Genomic DNA, 15,339 nt, shown 5'->3' with positions numbered 1-15,339 from the left:
CACAAGAGGCTCTGAATACCGCGGTACTCTGGGCAAACTGCCACAATGTAACAATGTTCACAGACAGGAAATGGCTGTTTAAAGCTGTCTGTAACAGCCAGAGCAGCTAAAAACAGCTACATAACTTGCCCACAGTAACAATGTCACCATGTAATACATGTCAGAATGTGAATTTGGGAGAGGAAAGATTTTACAATGAGCAAACACTGACTAAATCATTTATACATAATTATTGTAAAAATGAAGCACTTTTTTTTATTAAATTATTTTCACTGGAGTTCCTCTTTAAGTTTCTTCTTCAAGCATTACACAGAACTGCATCTACAGAGCCGCCATTGAAAGATTACCAGTAGACTTCAGCAGTAAAACAGTTGTTGTCTCATACATAGGTGGGCGGCGGCATACCCCTGCAGGGGGTAACCTCAACAATTCTCTGTAATTCAGGGTAATGGCACGGCCCCATATCTTGTTCTAAATTTAACAGGTTATTTTTAAAGCTGGATTGATCGCCATAAAATCAAATTCCAATTGCCCGCTTCTCTAGGTTCATTATGCAGTCTACATCCTGACCCAGCATTGCAAGCATTCTAATATAATCATAAATGTTTCTGCTGTAATGAATATCATCTCAGTCAGCCTGGCTCTATTCTGGTACATTGCCAGGGAGAGGGAAGCTTGTTCTCTTCCCTCGCACATTCCTGTTCCTCACTGATTGGCTGAGGGCAGTTCAGTGTGACAAGAGGCTGAGAAAGGGGGGGAGGGGAGAGTATGGGAGGAAATTACATCAGGATTGGCTTCAGTCAGAGGCAGTAAAGATAGAAAATGCCTGGAACAGTTTTCCCTTTATTTACAATATAAGATTCACTGAAATAAAAATATGGACAGTGCAATACATCTGTTATGTAAGTAGAACTAGTATTTATCTACTTACATATGTGTTTTTTCCTCCCTGGGATAGTATGGCTGTCCCTGCTGCTTTAAATACAGTATATGAATTCTGTAGATGAAGGTGCACTGCCTATATAAGTTGGCATTTTATGCGTAAAGGAAAAAAAGAGTATCTGTATTCATGGATATGTTGTTCTTTGTCTCACAGGGCTACATGAAGCCTCTGAAACAACCAGAAAACTCCATCCTGTGTGACCCGTCTCTGGTGGACGAGATCTTCGATCAGATCCCGGAGCTTTTGGAGCATCACGAGCAGTTTCTGGAGCAGGTCCACCACGTGGTGCAGAACTGGCCCGACGTCCAGACCGTGGGCGACATCCTGATCCAGTCTGTACGTATGAGCGATGTTCTCATAGGGTATCAGAACTGATGTGTGCTATCATGAGATAAACCTGTACAGCATGTGCAGTGCCAGCCTTAAAGAGGAACTCCGACCAAGAATTGAACTTTATCCCAATCAGTAGCTGATACCCCCTTTTACATGAGAAATCTATTCCTTTTCACAAACATACCATCGGGGCGCTGTATGGCTGATATTGTGGTGCATCCCCTCCCACAAGAAACTCTGAGTACGTACTCCTGGCAGTTTCCTGTCTGTGAACCTTATTGCATTGTGGGAAATAGCTGTTTACAGCTGTTTCCAACTGCCAAAACAGCAAGCAGCAGCTACATCACCTGCCAGCAGTAAAAATGTCACCATGTGATAAATGTCAGAATATAAATCAGGGATTTAAAATATTTTACAATGGGCAAACACTGACTAAATCATTTTATACATAATTATTGTAAAAATGAAGCAGTTGTTTATTACATTTTCCTATACAAATCCACGTCAGCATACCACGGGTTAGCCCCGCCCCTCTAACCCCCTCAGGACATGTAACTATAAATTTAAAGATGGCCGCCAGCTCAGTGCTTTTTTTCACCTGTCCTAAACTCCCTCAGGAACAAATTTAAAGAAGATGCAGGATTTTTTCTTTTTTTTTTCTTTTTTCTTTTGCTCTTACCTAGCTGTGTCTTCATGGCTTCCACTCAGGTTCTACCCCTCTCCTGAGTGAAGCTCTCACTTTCGAGACCTCTAAATGGGAGTCCTAGTGAGAGTCCCCCCTTCTGCTGGTCTGTGGGGGTGGCGCATACTGGCCGCATATACAATGCGCAGATGGCTTTTCTTGCCGGCAGATTGGCGCTCCGTGCCCCCTTCGGGTGTATTGTCCATCGCTTACACTGTTGGGATCTCCCATACAACCAGTGCGCATACCAGGAAGCACTTCCGCGATACGATGCGCTCCACGGACGACAGCACGTCACGCTCAGCGTCATGACGTCATGCGCATGCGCCCTACCTCCAGGAAGACGCCGGCAGCACATAGAAAAATACGGAGAGGCGCAAATGGAGTCGCTGGACAGCAAGGAGATTGCCGCTGCTGAGAAGGTAGGGGGAGCGGAGGAACCCTCCCAAACTTCTTTTACTTTTGTGGATACAAGATCAAAGGCTCACTGACTAGAGCGGAAATGTTCTATTCTTTTCTCTTGTGCAGCCGGAGACTTAGAGAGCTGTTCAGCCAAGCATTTGCATTCCCAGGAGATCAGGTGTGTCAATGACTAGCACCGTGCCTACCATACAGCCACTTACTGTTGTATACTAAATGTATATATATATATATCTGTATATTGTTTTAGGCATCTCTCATTTCCCAATATGGAAACTGAGGATCCTCACACATCAGACCAGCATAATACTGAAGGGTAAGAGCTTTTTTAGCATAGTAAGTATTAGGTAGGGAAAAGAGTGGGATAAGGATTAATTGAAACATTCTGCTTATATGTTTCTTTTCTTAGACGTCAGACTGGCAACACTTCTAAAGAAGCCCTTGGAACCTCTGGCTCTAATAGGGCATCTACTGAATCAAGGGGAGCTTCTCCCTCTAGTGGAAGCTCAAGGAAGAGACAAGCATCCATAGATAAGCATAAAATTTATTGCTGGGCATGCGGAGACTATCCGCTGCCGGGAAAACTAGTATGTGCGGATTGCCTCTATACCCTACCTAAGGAAAAACAAGCCCCCAGCCCCGACTTGCCCATACTAATAAAAGAAATAGTACAACAGACACTGTCAGAGCAATTAGCTTCCGCCCCGGCGTCTGCTAGTTATGAGGATGAGGACTCCCCATCTAATATGGAGGATTTTCATGAGGAAGATGGTATTGACATTGGATTTGACTTCGCCCTTATCAGCCCCTTTATTAGATCTGTGAAGGAAGCCATACAATGGGAGGACCAGGCTGAACCCCCCAGGAAATCCAAGAGTTACTACCCTCACCTCAAAAAATCTACAACTACATTCCCTATTATGCAAGAAGTTAATGATTTATTCAAGGATGAATGGTCTAAAATGGAGAGGAAAGTTTCTTTACACAATAGATTTACAAAGTTATACCCCCTAGAAGGGGACCTGATAACACAGATAGATAACCCACCGACAGTAGATGCGTCAGTAGCCCGCCTGGCCAGACACATGACACTGCCCGCCGAAGACTCAGTACCTTTTAAAGACGGAATGGAAAGGAAAATGGACGCAGACTTAAGAAAGGTTTATACTGATGTGGGTGGGGCTTGCCGCCCGGCCATAGCGTTAACATCAGTAGCCAGAGCTATGAGATCCTGGGCGGACAATATGGAGGGAGCAATCCAGGCAGACCTTGACAAAAAATCGCTTATTGTATTGTTAGAGGATTTTCGGGTGGCGTCGGATTTTATTGGCGAAGCGTCTTTTGATATTATGCGTTCTTCTGCTCGGGCAATGTTGCATTCCGTAACTACAAAGAGGGCACTTTGGCTTAAGCCATGGTCGGCGGATCCTAATTCCAAATCAACATGGTGTAAAATTCCGTACGACGGGAAAAATCTTTTCGGTAACAAGCTAGACTCGGCCATTAGTAGAGTCACGGGAGGTAGGTCTGGATTGCTCCCTCAAGATCGCCGCCCTAGGAGACAGCGCCCAACGACAAACAGATCAAACTTCCAATCACGTTCTAGAGATTTTTATACCAATAGAACTGGCCGCAATTTTCGTAGACAATGGCAGGGGGGCCAAACAGCCATCTCAAAGTATAACAAACAGAGAACCAACCCCTCAGGTCCTCAACATGCAAAATCTTTCTGAAACTACGCCCGCCCGCATAGAGAAGGTGGGGGCAAGATTGTCAATATACTTCAAAGTGTGGGCGAAGCATATAAACGATCAATGGGTTGTCGACACAGTACAGAGAGGACACTTATGGGCGTTCAAGCAGGGGCCCCCACTAGACTATTTTCAGGAAACAAAAATTCCCAAGACACAAAATCACAGGGCGATACTTCTTCAATACATAAACGAATTGCTGGACAAGGAGGCGGTCATAGAGGTACCACAACAACAAAGATTCGCGGGGTTCTACTCCCCGCTCTTCTTTGTGACCAAAAAGAGCGGAGAACTTCGCCCGGTACTGGATCTGAGGGGCCTAAACAGTCAGATCTCGCTAGAATCATTCAAGATGGAGTCACTACAAACGATAATCCCATCAATCCAATTGGAGGATTGGCTTATATCAATCGACCTGGCAGACGCCTATCTCCACATCCCAATACAGGAGTTATATCAAAAATACCTCAGATTCGCAGTAGGAGCGCAACATTATCAGTTCAGGGTTCTACCGTTTGGCATCTCAACGGCCCCGAGGACATTTACCAAAATCCTTGTCACCATAATCGCACTGCTCAGAAAGGAGGGCCTACGCGTCCACGCTTACTTAGACGACATCCTCTTAATAGCAGAGTCAGAACAGCTGGCACTACAACACAGAGACATACTGCTACAAACACTCCAACAATTTGGGTGGCTAATCAATTGGAGGAAAAGCAGTTTAATACCATCCCAATCAATTGTATTTCTAGGGGCCGAGATCAATACTCACCAAAATGTAATAAGGCTTCCACAGGACAAAGTCATCAATGTGATATCCAGAGTGGAGACCGTGCAACACAAGCACGGACTGACGGCGAGAGAATGGTTGAGAATACTGGGGACTATGACATCAACTATCCCAATGGTGAGATGGGCGATGTGGAACACCAGAATATGCCAGAGGAATTTCCTGGACGTATGGGATGGAAAGAGCATGAAGCAACAGATAAAGATTCAGCCCTTGACGAGAATTCAATTGAACTGGTGGCGGAACCCGAGCAACCTACTGAATTGCCACAGGCTACAGGAAACAGTACCAATGATATTGACGACCGATGCAAGTCACAGGGGCTGGGGCGCACACCTCAATCAACATTATGCGCAAGGAATATGGAATTTCTCAGCCAGGGAGGTGTCGGCGAACATATTGGAACTGAAAGCAGCATTCAGAGCGCTGCAACACTTTGCGGAGATAATACAGGGCAGACATGTACTCATAAGAATGGACAACACGTCAGCGGTATCTTATGTGCAGAACCAGGGGGGCACGCACAGTCGTACCCTACTGAGGGAAGTGGGCCCCATCTTGAACTGGGCTCAGGAGAATTTATTGCATATACAAGCGATACACATTCCAGGAATACAAAATGTTATAGCAGACAGCCTCAGTCGATACAAGTACGACAACAACGAGTGGTCACTGAACATGGAAGTATTCGAAACAATTTGCAGACACTGGGGCCAGCCTCAGATAGATCTGATGGCAACACCATCCAACACGAAATGCAAACAATTTCTCTCCCGATACAGATTCAAGGAAGCAGTGGGGTGGGATGCGCTGACGACTCACTGGGAACCCACCCTAGCGTACGTCTTTCCGCCAGTACCACTTATATACCGCATACTTATGAAGATCCAACAGGAGAGGACAACTGTACTAGCAGTGATTCCGAACTGGCCCCGCAGGCCCTGGTACCCGCTACTCCGCAAACTAGCTATAGCACCACCACTGCCTCTCCCGTGCAATCACGATCTGCTAACGCAGGGGGATCTACGCCATCCGAATCCCTCAATTCTTGCTTTGACGGCATGGAAACTGAAAAACAGAAGCTGATAAATTTAGGTTGTTCTGAAGCAGTAATCCGGACACTAATACAGTCTAGGAGAAATTCTACCAATTCCACTTACCATCGCATATCGGGTAAATACATAGAGGTGATGACCAAAAGTAGTGTAAACCCATACCAGCCTAGAGTCACGGATATATTACACTTTTTACAGCAGGGCCTAGATTTAGGACTAGGTGTAAATACGCTAAAGGTGCACATCTCAGCAATTTCAGCATTGACAGATAGAAGGTGGGCAACAGAGCAACTAATTATTCAGTTTATAAATGCAGTAACTAAACTAAGACCACCAAGGAAAAATTTATACCCACAATGGGACTTACCCTTAGTCCTACAAGGCCTAGCACTCCCTCCGTTTGAACCACTACAAAGCTGCTCGCTAGAGAACCTAACAATAAAAGTTGCATTTCTTATTGCCATCACTTCGGCTCGTCGTAGCTCTGAAATTCAGGCACTAGCATGTACGGAACCTTTTCTGCAGTTCTTCCATGACAGGATAACTCTACGTCCAGTCCAGGAGTTTATCCCCAAGGTGGCAACCACATATCACTTCAGTCAGGAGTGGAACCTGCCAAGTTTCACAGATGACTCGATGCAATATCCAAATTCACTTGACATTCCATCACTGTTAGCAACCTACCTGGAACTCACTAAGGGGTTTCGAAAAACCAATAGACTCTTTATTATAGCAAGAGGTTATAGGAAGGGCCATCCGGCTACATCTAGGACTATAGCCACTTGGATGATAGCAGCTATAAAAGCAGCATATAGGGCTAAAGGCATAGAGGCGCCTCAGGAAATCAGGGCCCACTCAACTAGGGGAATATCAGCTTCATGGGCGGCTTATGCTAGAGTTTCCCCTGATACTATCTGTAGGGCCGCTAATTGGTCATCCATTAACACCTTCATTACCCACTACAAAGTGGACCCATCGGCTAACACAACTTCAGAATTCGGCAGGAATATATTGCTTTCTTCACGTATGACTTAAATATGTATGTATCACAATAAAAGTTATATTTCAGCATTCTATTTTGTACCCACCCATTTCTTTATTAGGGTAATAGTTAAATCCCGTGGTATGCTGACGTGGATTTGTATAGGAAAACGGAAAATTGTATACTTACCTGACGGTAATTTTCCTTTCCTGTACAAATTCCACGTCAGCATACGGGATTACCCACCCCATTGAACGATTAATTCTGGGGAGGCAGGCCTAGTTACAAAAAGCACTGAGCTGGCGGCCATCTTTAAATTTATAGTTACATGTCCTGAGGGGGTTAGAGGGGCGGGGCTAACCCGTGGTATGCTGACGTGGAATTTGTACAGGAAAGGAAAATTACCGTCAGGTAAGTATACAATTTTCCGTTATATTCACTGGAGTTCCTCTTTAAGGTGGCTACACACACGATACAATAAAATGATCCGATTGTACTGTAATTCTATAAAAACGATTGGATCTCCTGAATAAACTCAAAAGCTTTTTTTTCATTCGACTTAAAAATCCGATCGGATTTCCCGTTTTCTTCGATTTTTATCGATCCAGAATGCCAGATATTTTTCTTCAATCTTTCTAAAGATTGTATGGTGTGTTAGATTGTCAATTTATTAATATACATTTTGTCAGAGTATCCAACCATTTTTATCATAATTGGGGAAAAATTGAACGTAGGTAGGTTGGTCAAATTTTTGAAAGGTTTCAATCAGTCAGAAAAATTGATTGCAATTCTTAAATTGAACAGATAATTAAAAAAAATGGTATAGTGTGTGGCCACCTTTACACAGAACTATTTTGTGTAAATTACTCAAAGGGGAACCTGAGATTGATTGGGAATAGTGAATGGATGAATGAACACGTAGTATTAATTATCAGAAAAAATCTTTTTCATGCATCCTGCCAACAAAGATATAAGAAAGCAACAAAAAAGAGAGAGTTGGCTCTTGGGTGCATGAAAATTCACAACAACTTTATTAGTACAAAAATACAAATATTCTAAAACTAAACATATACACACAATCTAAATATAAACGTTAAAAATTGTAGTCATACAACTCCGCCACAGAGAGGCCACTATGAACTCCAAATCTCCGTCTATACTGTGGGGCTGCAGTCCCCAAAAAAATTATGTATAGAGATGTTTCAATTAATGTAAAGGAAACCATGTATGGGGATAAAGATAGTTCTCCATTGTAGAAAACAGGATGTAGAGGTGAAGCAGCTGAGCCCCCCACTCGCAGGGGCTTGTTATACAACAAATGACACGAAAGCACTGTTGTGGCTGTTGGTGTTCACATAAGTGCACCCCTCACTCGCAGAGGTGAATGGTGCTAGTAAGTGGTTAGTAAGCCAAGCAGGTTGTCAGGAGGTTGTTAGTGAGCAGTATAGTTCCAAACACAGCAGCACCTGGTGTATGGATCAATGACCACAATATCATCTGTAGCAAGCTGGAAAAACAGTGCGCAGGCAAGCGGTATGTTGATGGAGACCAACAAAAATCTAGCACTAAAAGTCCCTTGGATCTGAGTGCGGTTATATAGCATATAGCTCAGCAGTACGCAAAGTTCCACAAACAGCAGTTAGCACAGTTCCACTACAGAATCTGTAGCAAGCTGAGAAGCCATGTGTAGGCAAGCAGTATGTTGACCAAAGCCAGCAGGAATCCAGCATTAGAGATCCCTAGGAGTCTGAGTATAATGATATAGCGTATAGCTCAGCAATTGGTAAAGTTCCACACACAATAATGGAGATCCACATAGAGTGATGCATGGGTGGTGATATAGTTACCAAACCGACTGTCCAAATGGTTTCCAGAAGAAAGATGATGTTATTGGAGAGGAGTCCCAAGTGGCAAGGTGGCAGAGTATCTCGCTGTGATGTAGCCTAACATGTTTCGCCGTTTCCTAACGGCCTTATCAAAGGCGGGCAGCGGAGAGCATGTTGAGAGAGCGCCATGACGGCGTTCTTATGCTGGTCGCACTGGCCGGCAGCCCCAGTCACGCCCCCCACGTCCCCACGCTTGGACGCCCCGCGCGATGACGCGGAGGCGCACAGGAGCGCGTCATTGGAGCGCAAATAATGCGCTCCACCCTGGCAAATGGGAGAAAATGCCCAGGAACGGAGATCCGCTATGACGCACTCAGAGGGGACAGGATAGGGGGCGGGAAGGGGCGGGGAGCCAGCGACAAACAATCAAACATGCACAAGTATATAAAAAAATTATATATATGTACAGATGTTGTAAAAATAAATAAACAAAAAGAAAATCTAGGTAACACAGTACATATAATGAATGTTGAGACATATAATTCAACCTATAGTGGCCAGCGTAGCACAGAACTAGGCTGTGTTCCTTTTTTTTTCTTTTTACATTACATTACAAATCACTCTTTAAATCAGTAGGGCTCAGGTAGGTGCTCATAGGCCTGGGACCCTCTAACAGAAGTTAAGCATCGCTTGCCGATCTCTGGCGATCAGCAAAGCGCTACGGCATTGGAGTCCTATGTGCTTTTGTTGGACAATCTGGCTGCAGCAATTTTGGGCGCAATCGTGGTAAAATTGTGGACAGATTTAGATAGGCGCAGCACTGGGCCTCATTGTGCCGTGTCCCTACTCCTGGGGTGAGTGTTCAATCTATCACTTTGGCATGTGCTGAACTTATATGGATTAAGCTAGTGACATAGAGATATGTGCTGTGCGGTATATTGAATCGCCGCTTTACTATTGTTTACAGCAGGGGTCCCCAACCTTTTCCGGCCCGGGGACCACTTTCTGACCAAATTTTTCTCCGGGGCCCGCGGGGGTTGTAGCGTCCTAGTGGACAGCGTCGTGCACAGCGGGTTACCGGGGGGGGCATAGCTAGCATAGTTGCCCCAGTATAGGGAGTTTAGTTGCCCCAGTATGGCTAGTACAGTTACCCCAGTATAGCTAGTATAGTGCCCAGTAAAGCTAATATAGTGCCCAGTATAGGTAGGTAGTGCCCCAGTATAGCTAGTATAGTGCCCAGTGTTGGTAGGTAGTGCCCCAGTATAGCTAGTAAAGTGCCCAGTATAGCTAGTATGCCCCAGTATAGGTAGTATAGTGCCCCAGTATAGTTATTATGCCCCAGTATAGCTAGTATAGTGCCTCAGTATAGCTAGTATAGTGCCCAGTTTAGCTAGTATAGTGCCCCAGTATAGCTAGTATAAGTATAGCTAGTAGTGCCCCAGTACAGCTAGTATAGTGCCCAGTATAGCTAGTATAGTGCCCCAGTATAGCTAGTAGTGCCCCAGTACAGCCAGTATAGTGCCCAGTATAGCCAGTATAGTGCCCCAGTACAGCTAGTATAGTGCCCAGTATAGCTAGTATAGTGCCCCAGTATAGCTAGTAGTGCCCCAGTACAGCCAGTATAGTGCCCAGTACAGCCAGTATAGTGCCCCAGTATAGCAAGTATAGTGCCCCAGTATAGCTAGTAGTGCCCCAGTATAGCTAGTAGTGCCCCAGTACAGCCAGTATAGTGCCCCAGTATAGCCAGTATAGTGCCCCAGTATAGCTAGTAGTGCCCCAGTACAGCCAGTATAGTGCCCCAGTATAGCTAGTATAGTGCCCAAGTACAGCCAGTATAGTGCCCAGTATAGCCAGTATAGTGCCCCAGTATAGCTAGTATAGTGCCCCAGTATAGCTAGTAGTGCCCCAGTACAGCCAGTATAGTGCCCCAGTATAGCCAGTATAGTGCCCCAGTATAGCTAGTAGTGCCCCAATATAGCTAGTAGTGCCCCAGTACAGCCAGTATAGTGCCCAGTATAGAGCCCCAGAATAGTACCCAAGTATAGCTAGTATAGTGCCCCAGTATAAGAGCCCCAGTATAGTGCCCAAGTATAGCAGCCCCCACTTCCCTCCCCCCCCCCCCCCCCCCGCGGCCGCCGCTGCTGCAGTTACCTTGGCCGGCGGTGTCTTACATTCCCCTCTCTCTCTCGCCGGAGCGCGCCCCGCTGCTGCTGTGATGAAGAGGGAGGAAGCAGGAAGGAGAGAGCGGTTCCCATAGTAACGGCGCGCCGCTACAGGAAGCCGCTCTTTCTCTCCTGCTTTCTCCCTCTCTGTCACAGCAGCTGCAGGGCGCGCTGCTGTGACTCACACGCTGACAAGAGGGAGAGAAGGGCCGCCAGAGATAACAGCAGCGGCGGCTGCAGAGGGGGCGGGGCGGAGGCAAGAGGACAGTCCCGCGGCCCAACTGAAAGCGTCCTGCGGACCACCAGTGGGCCGCGGACCACAGGTTGGGGATCCCTGGTTTACAGCATATGTGATTTGAATGTTTCTGTTATGTATCCTGGGAGCTAGATCATATTATAAACAGGATTTATATAATTGTATACTGTTCCGCACTGTGGACTACCCAGTGGCGGCCTTTGGTTTTAATTGTTTTTATAACTACCGTAATTCCTTAATAAAGATTTTGACTATTTTTCATAGGAAGCTGGATTGGCTTAGAATTTATTTTGTCATGGACGTCTTTTTCTTGCTATGTAAAATTGTGGACTTCTGTGATTTTGGGGATCACTGGAGCATTGCAATCCGTCACAAAGCACCACCAGCGGCTTTCATGCCATATTTTGAACCAGCCCTTAAGGGTGCGTACACACATGCGACTACAGTCGTTTGAAACGACGATCGTTTAAAAAAAAGCAGCCAACGACCATTAAGTCTAACGATGGACGAGCTAGATCATTAAAAACGAACGATCTAGCTTGGCGGATTTTTCCCAACGACGATCGTTTGCAAAAGTAGTACATCGTTGGAAAACGGTCGTTCGTACTAGGCTTGACATGCGCATTTCACTATTTCTCCATGGAACTTTTCATTTTTATGCGCAGGCGCAATAGGTGCTTTTACGTGATGTAACGTTCGTTCTAACGATGTGATCGTTACACACCTTTTAAAACTAACATTACTTAGGTCGTTCTTTCGTCAATTAAAGGTTTGTTCGTCGTTGACAACGAACGATCTTTGTCTCATGTGTGTACGTAGCTTTAGAGTGTGAATCCATCATATCCTCCCAGGCTCTATCTATAGTCCTGGTATGAGCTCTCCTCCAAAACCGCAAATCAGGCTCCAGAATAGTTAAGGTCCTGTTTACACTGCACGTGTTGTGGTCTGGATTTCGGCAACGCGTGCAACAGGCAGACACGCACGACATCAAGTGCATAGACTGCACTGTCTGATGTACACACTGCATGCGTTCTGTACCAGTGCAGTCCGCAAACGCATGCTGCATGCATTTTTTAACAAAACGCGCGGCTGACCCATTCACATTCAGTGAATGGAATCAGCCACGCAACGCATACAAACGCAGATAGCGTGCGTTTGTACGCGTTGCGTTCTGAACGCACGGCCATCTGCGTTTGATGATGTGAACGTGGCCTAAAAGGCTCATGTAAGGGTTAAATGCATGAAAAAAAAAAATTGAAAAAGGCAAACCATCTCTAAGACCTGACCATTAAAGTGTAACTATCGGGCATAAAATCAAAAATGAATTCCTTATTTTTATCTGGTAAACAAGTAATAAGGATGCTAACCAGGCAATCCAAAAGTTAAAAATCTCTATTACTTTCCTTGTTTATAAATGATCATTCCCCAGTTTACCTGACTCTTATTTGGTACGTTGCCGCACAAAGGAAGTTGCAGGGCATGCTGGGTTGTCTTTTTTTGCTTCTTTATTATCCCCTCAGACTTAACTAATGTACAGAAGCAAAAAAGGACAACCCAGCATGCCCTGCAACTTCCTTTGTGCGGCAACGTACCAAATAAGAGTCAGGTAAACTGGGGAATGATCATTTATAAGCAAGAAAAGCAATAGAGATTTTAACTTTTGGATTGCCTGATTAGCATCCTTATTACTTGTTTACCAGATAAAAATAAAGAATTGATTTTTGATCTTATGCCCGATAGTTACTCTTTAAGACAAATTATTGCAAAATGGTATTCCACAAGTCAGCCACAGTACTGGCAGGTAAGATAGTACTCCTCAGTGAGTATCACCGCCACAACGTAAACACGTTGGTGGGTTGGGCGCTCACCCTGCTGCCGCTCAAATGCCTGCGCCGTAAAAAACTATCCACCCTCCAAGTCGTCACAACTCGGAGGAAGGTGTCGTTAGCCCCGAATTACCCTTTTCAGCGCAGTATAACATTACTGCTATGGAGCACCTAGTTTTGACGCTAAGTGCCTTGCTCAAAACCACCTGCTTCTCCCCAAGGTGGCATTTTTATATGGGGGGGCAGTGGAGGGGCTGGCACAGCAGTGTATAGGCAGGCAACAGATCCCTCTCTGATTAGATAGAGAACTGTCTCATGGTTCACCTCTCCATACATAGAGTGATGTATTGCCACCTTTACATTACAGGCTCTCTGCTTTTTAACCTTGTTCTTCTTTAACCCATTAGAACTTCAATAGAGTTTTCTGGTTTGAGATAAGTGCGCTGCTTTTGACTGTAGTCGGTAGAACTCGTTATGCTGTAAATTCTTGGAATGCTTTGATGTCTCTTTACTAGCAGAAAATATAGAAACTGAAAGCAGAAGTCCTCTGTTATTGTCTCATGCTGCCCCCTAGTGACAAGTGGCCATAAATACGCATTACAACAGTACTAATTAGAAGCAAGGGAAATGTAAAAAATAAGAAATTAAAAAAAGTGCTAAAATTAATTTGCCTGCGGCTCTTGCAAGCCTCTAAATATATTGGCTGCTAAATGGTTTATCTTGTTTCTCTTTAAAATGTACTCGAGCCAAAGCTTAAAGTGTACTCGAGCCAAAGTTCGGATACAAAATAAGATGCTTCTAAAGAGAGGGAAGCCTATTGAGGCCTCCCTCCCTGCTCTGATGTCCCTTGTCTCGTCCCACGGAAAATTAGCGACGAGGCATTGTCACCAATCATATCGGACCGCACACCTCCTCTTCCTGCATCGTAGCTGCATGAGCCCGCCAGTGCATTAGTAAGCCAGAGCCTTGGGCTCCATGCTACTGTGTCTGCCACGATGCAAAAAGAGGAGCTACGTGGCCACAATGTGGAGGGGGACCGCCCTCAGCAACGGGGGATTTTGGCCCACTGAGGGAAGCCTCAATAGGATCCTGAGGCTTCCCTCTCTTCAGGTTAGGCCCGTTTACACTTAATCAGTTTCTCTCGGTTATAACTGAAAGGACAACTGATTTTCAAAGTAATGCCTATGTTTTCCTATGGCACCTTTCACACTTAACGCATTTTAACTTAAAGAGAACCTGTACTGAGTAAAAATATTTAAAATAAACACATGATGTAACTTCAAATGAACATTGCACAGTTACCTTGCCATCAGTTCCTCTCAGAAGCTCACCATTTTCTTCTGACAATAATCCCTTCCAGTTCTGACAATATTTTGTCAGATCTGAAATATATCAGTTGCTGTCAGTAAAATATCAGTTGCTGTCAGTTATAGCTGAGAGGAAAACTGATGTACCAGGTAATGTCCATATTTCCCTATGGCTCAAGTGGGCGATGCTACAGTTTAACTGTGTGCTGACCAGAAAGCCGTTATGGGTAATGGCCATTTTCAAAATGGAGGACGGAGAATTCCCTTAATCACAGTGAACAAGCAGGACGCGGGAGAGGAGAAAGACACTGAGGAGTAGACTACATGGAAGGTAAGTATGACTTGTGTATGCTTATTTTGACTTTTAATTTTCAGTTCAGGTTTTCTTTAACTCTTTTTCACAATGCACTGCTATGGAGATGAAAAAAAATGCGTACCAACTTAATAAGAGTAATCGGGGCCTTACTGTTTTATTTTGAACTTGAGCTTCGGCTTGGGATTACTTGAAGGCTGCTTTCACGGTGGGACGTTACAGGCGCACGTTAGAGCAGCCTGTAACGCAGCCCACCGCACAGCAATGAAAAATCAATGGGCTGTTCACAGTGCCCACGTTGTGTTACAGTGTAACGCTGGACGTTGTATGAAGGTGCAGCATGCTGTGCGTTATACGCGGTTTTAGCCGCATTAGACTGTTTGCACATGCTCATTAATTTTTTTTTCTTGTTTTGTGCAGGAGAGGAGGAGGGGAGAGTCCTCTATTGCGGCCAGCCACATGGCTAATTATTATTCACTGCACTGCAGTGTTTACTTCCTGGAGCAGCCGCTGATTGGCTGGCGGGACCACGTGATGTGGAGTGTTCTGATCACGTGGTCTCCGCAGTCTGTATGACAAAAACGGCGCACCAAGAGTCGCTTAACGCGGCTCAATGTAGCGTCCTCCTAATACCATCACCATGCGTTTCGTTAGGGGACGTTATCGACCTTAAAGTCCCCTAAAACGTAACGT

The 15,339-nt window shown here is 45.0% G+C and overlaps 1 protein-coding gene across 3 annotated transcripts in view; it reads left to right on the top strand.

Annotated features, from left to right (window-relative positions):
• ARHGEF17 (Rho guanine nucleotide exchange factor 17) overlaps positions 1 to 15,339 on the top strand; it is a 371,957-nt gene that overhangs the window by 273,690 nt on the left and 82,928 nt on the right. For all 3 annotated transcript variants that reach the window (XM_068266634.1, XM_068266632.1, XM_068266633.1), the window contains one exon: positions 1,097 to 1,279. In XM_068266634.1, the coding sequence (XP_068122735.1) occupies positions 1,097 to 1,279 (183 nt within the window). The remainder of the gene's footprint in view (positions 1 to 1,096; positions 1,280 to 15,339) is intronic.

This window comes from Hyperolius riggenbachi, chromosome 2 (genome assembly GCF_040937935.1).
Source record: "Hyperolius riggenbachi isolate aHypRig1 chromosome 2, aHypRig1.pri, whole genome shotgun sequence".
NCBI lineage: Eukaryota > Metazoa > Chordata > Amphibia > Anura > Hyperoliidae > Hyperolius > Hyperolius riggenbachi.
This window is presented reverse-complemented; position numbering and strand designations above follow the sequence as displayed.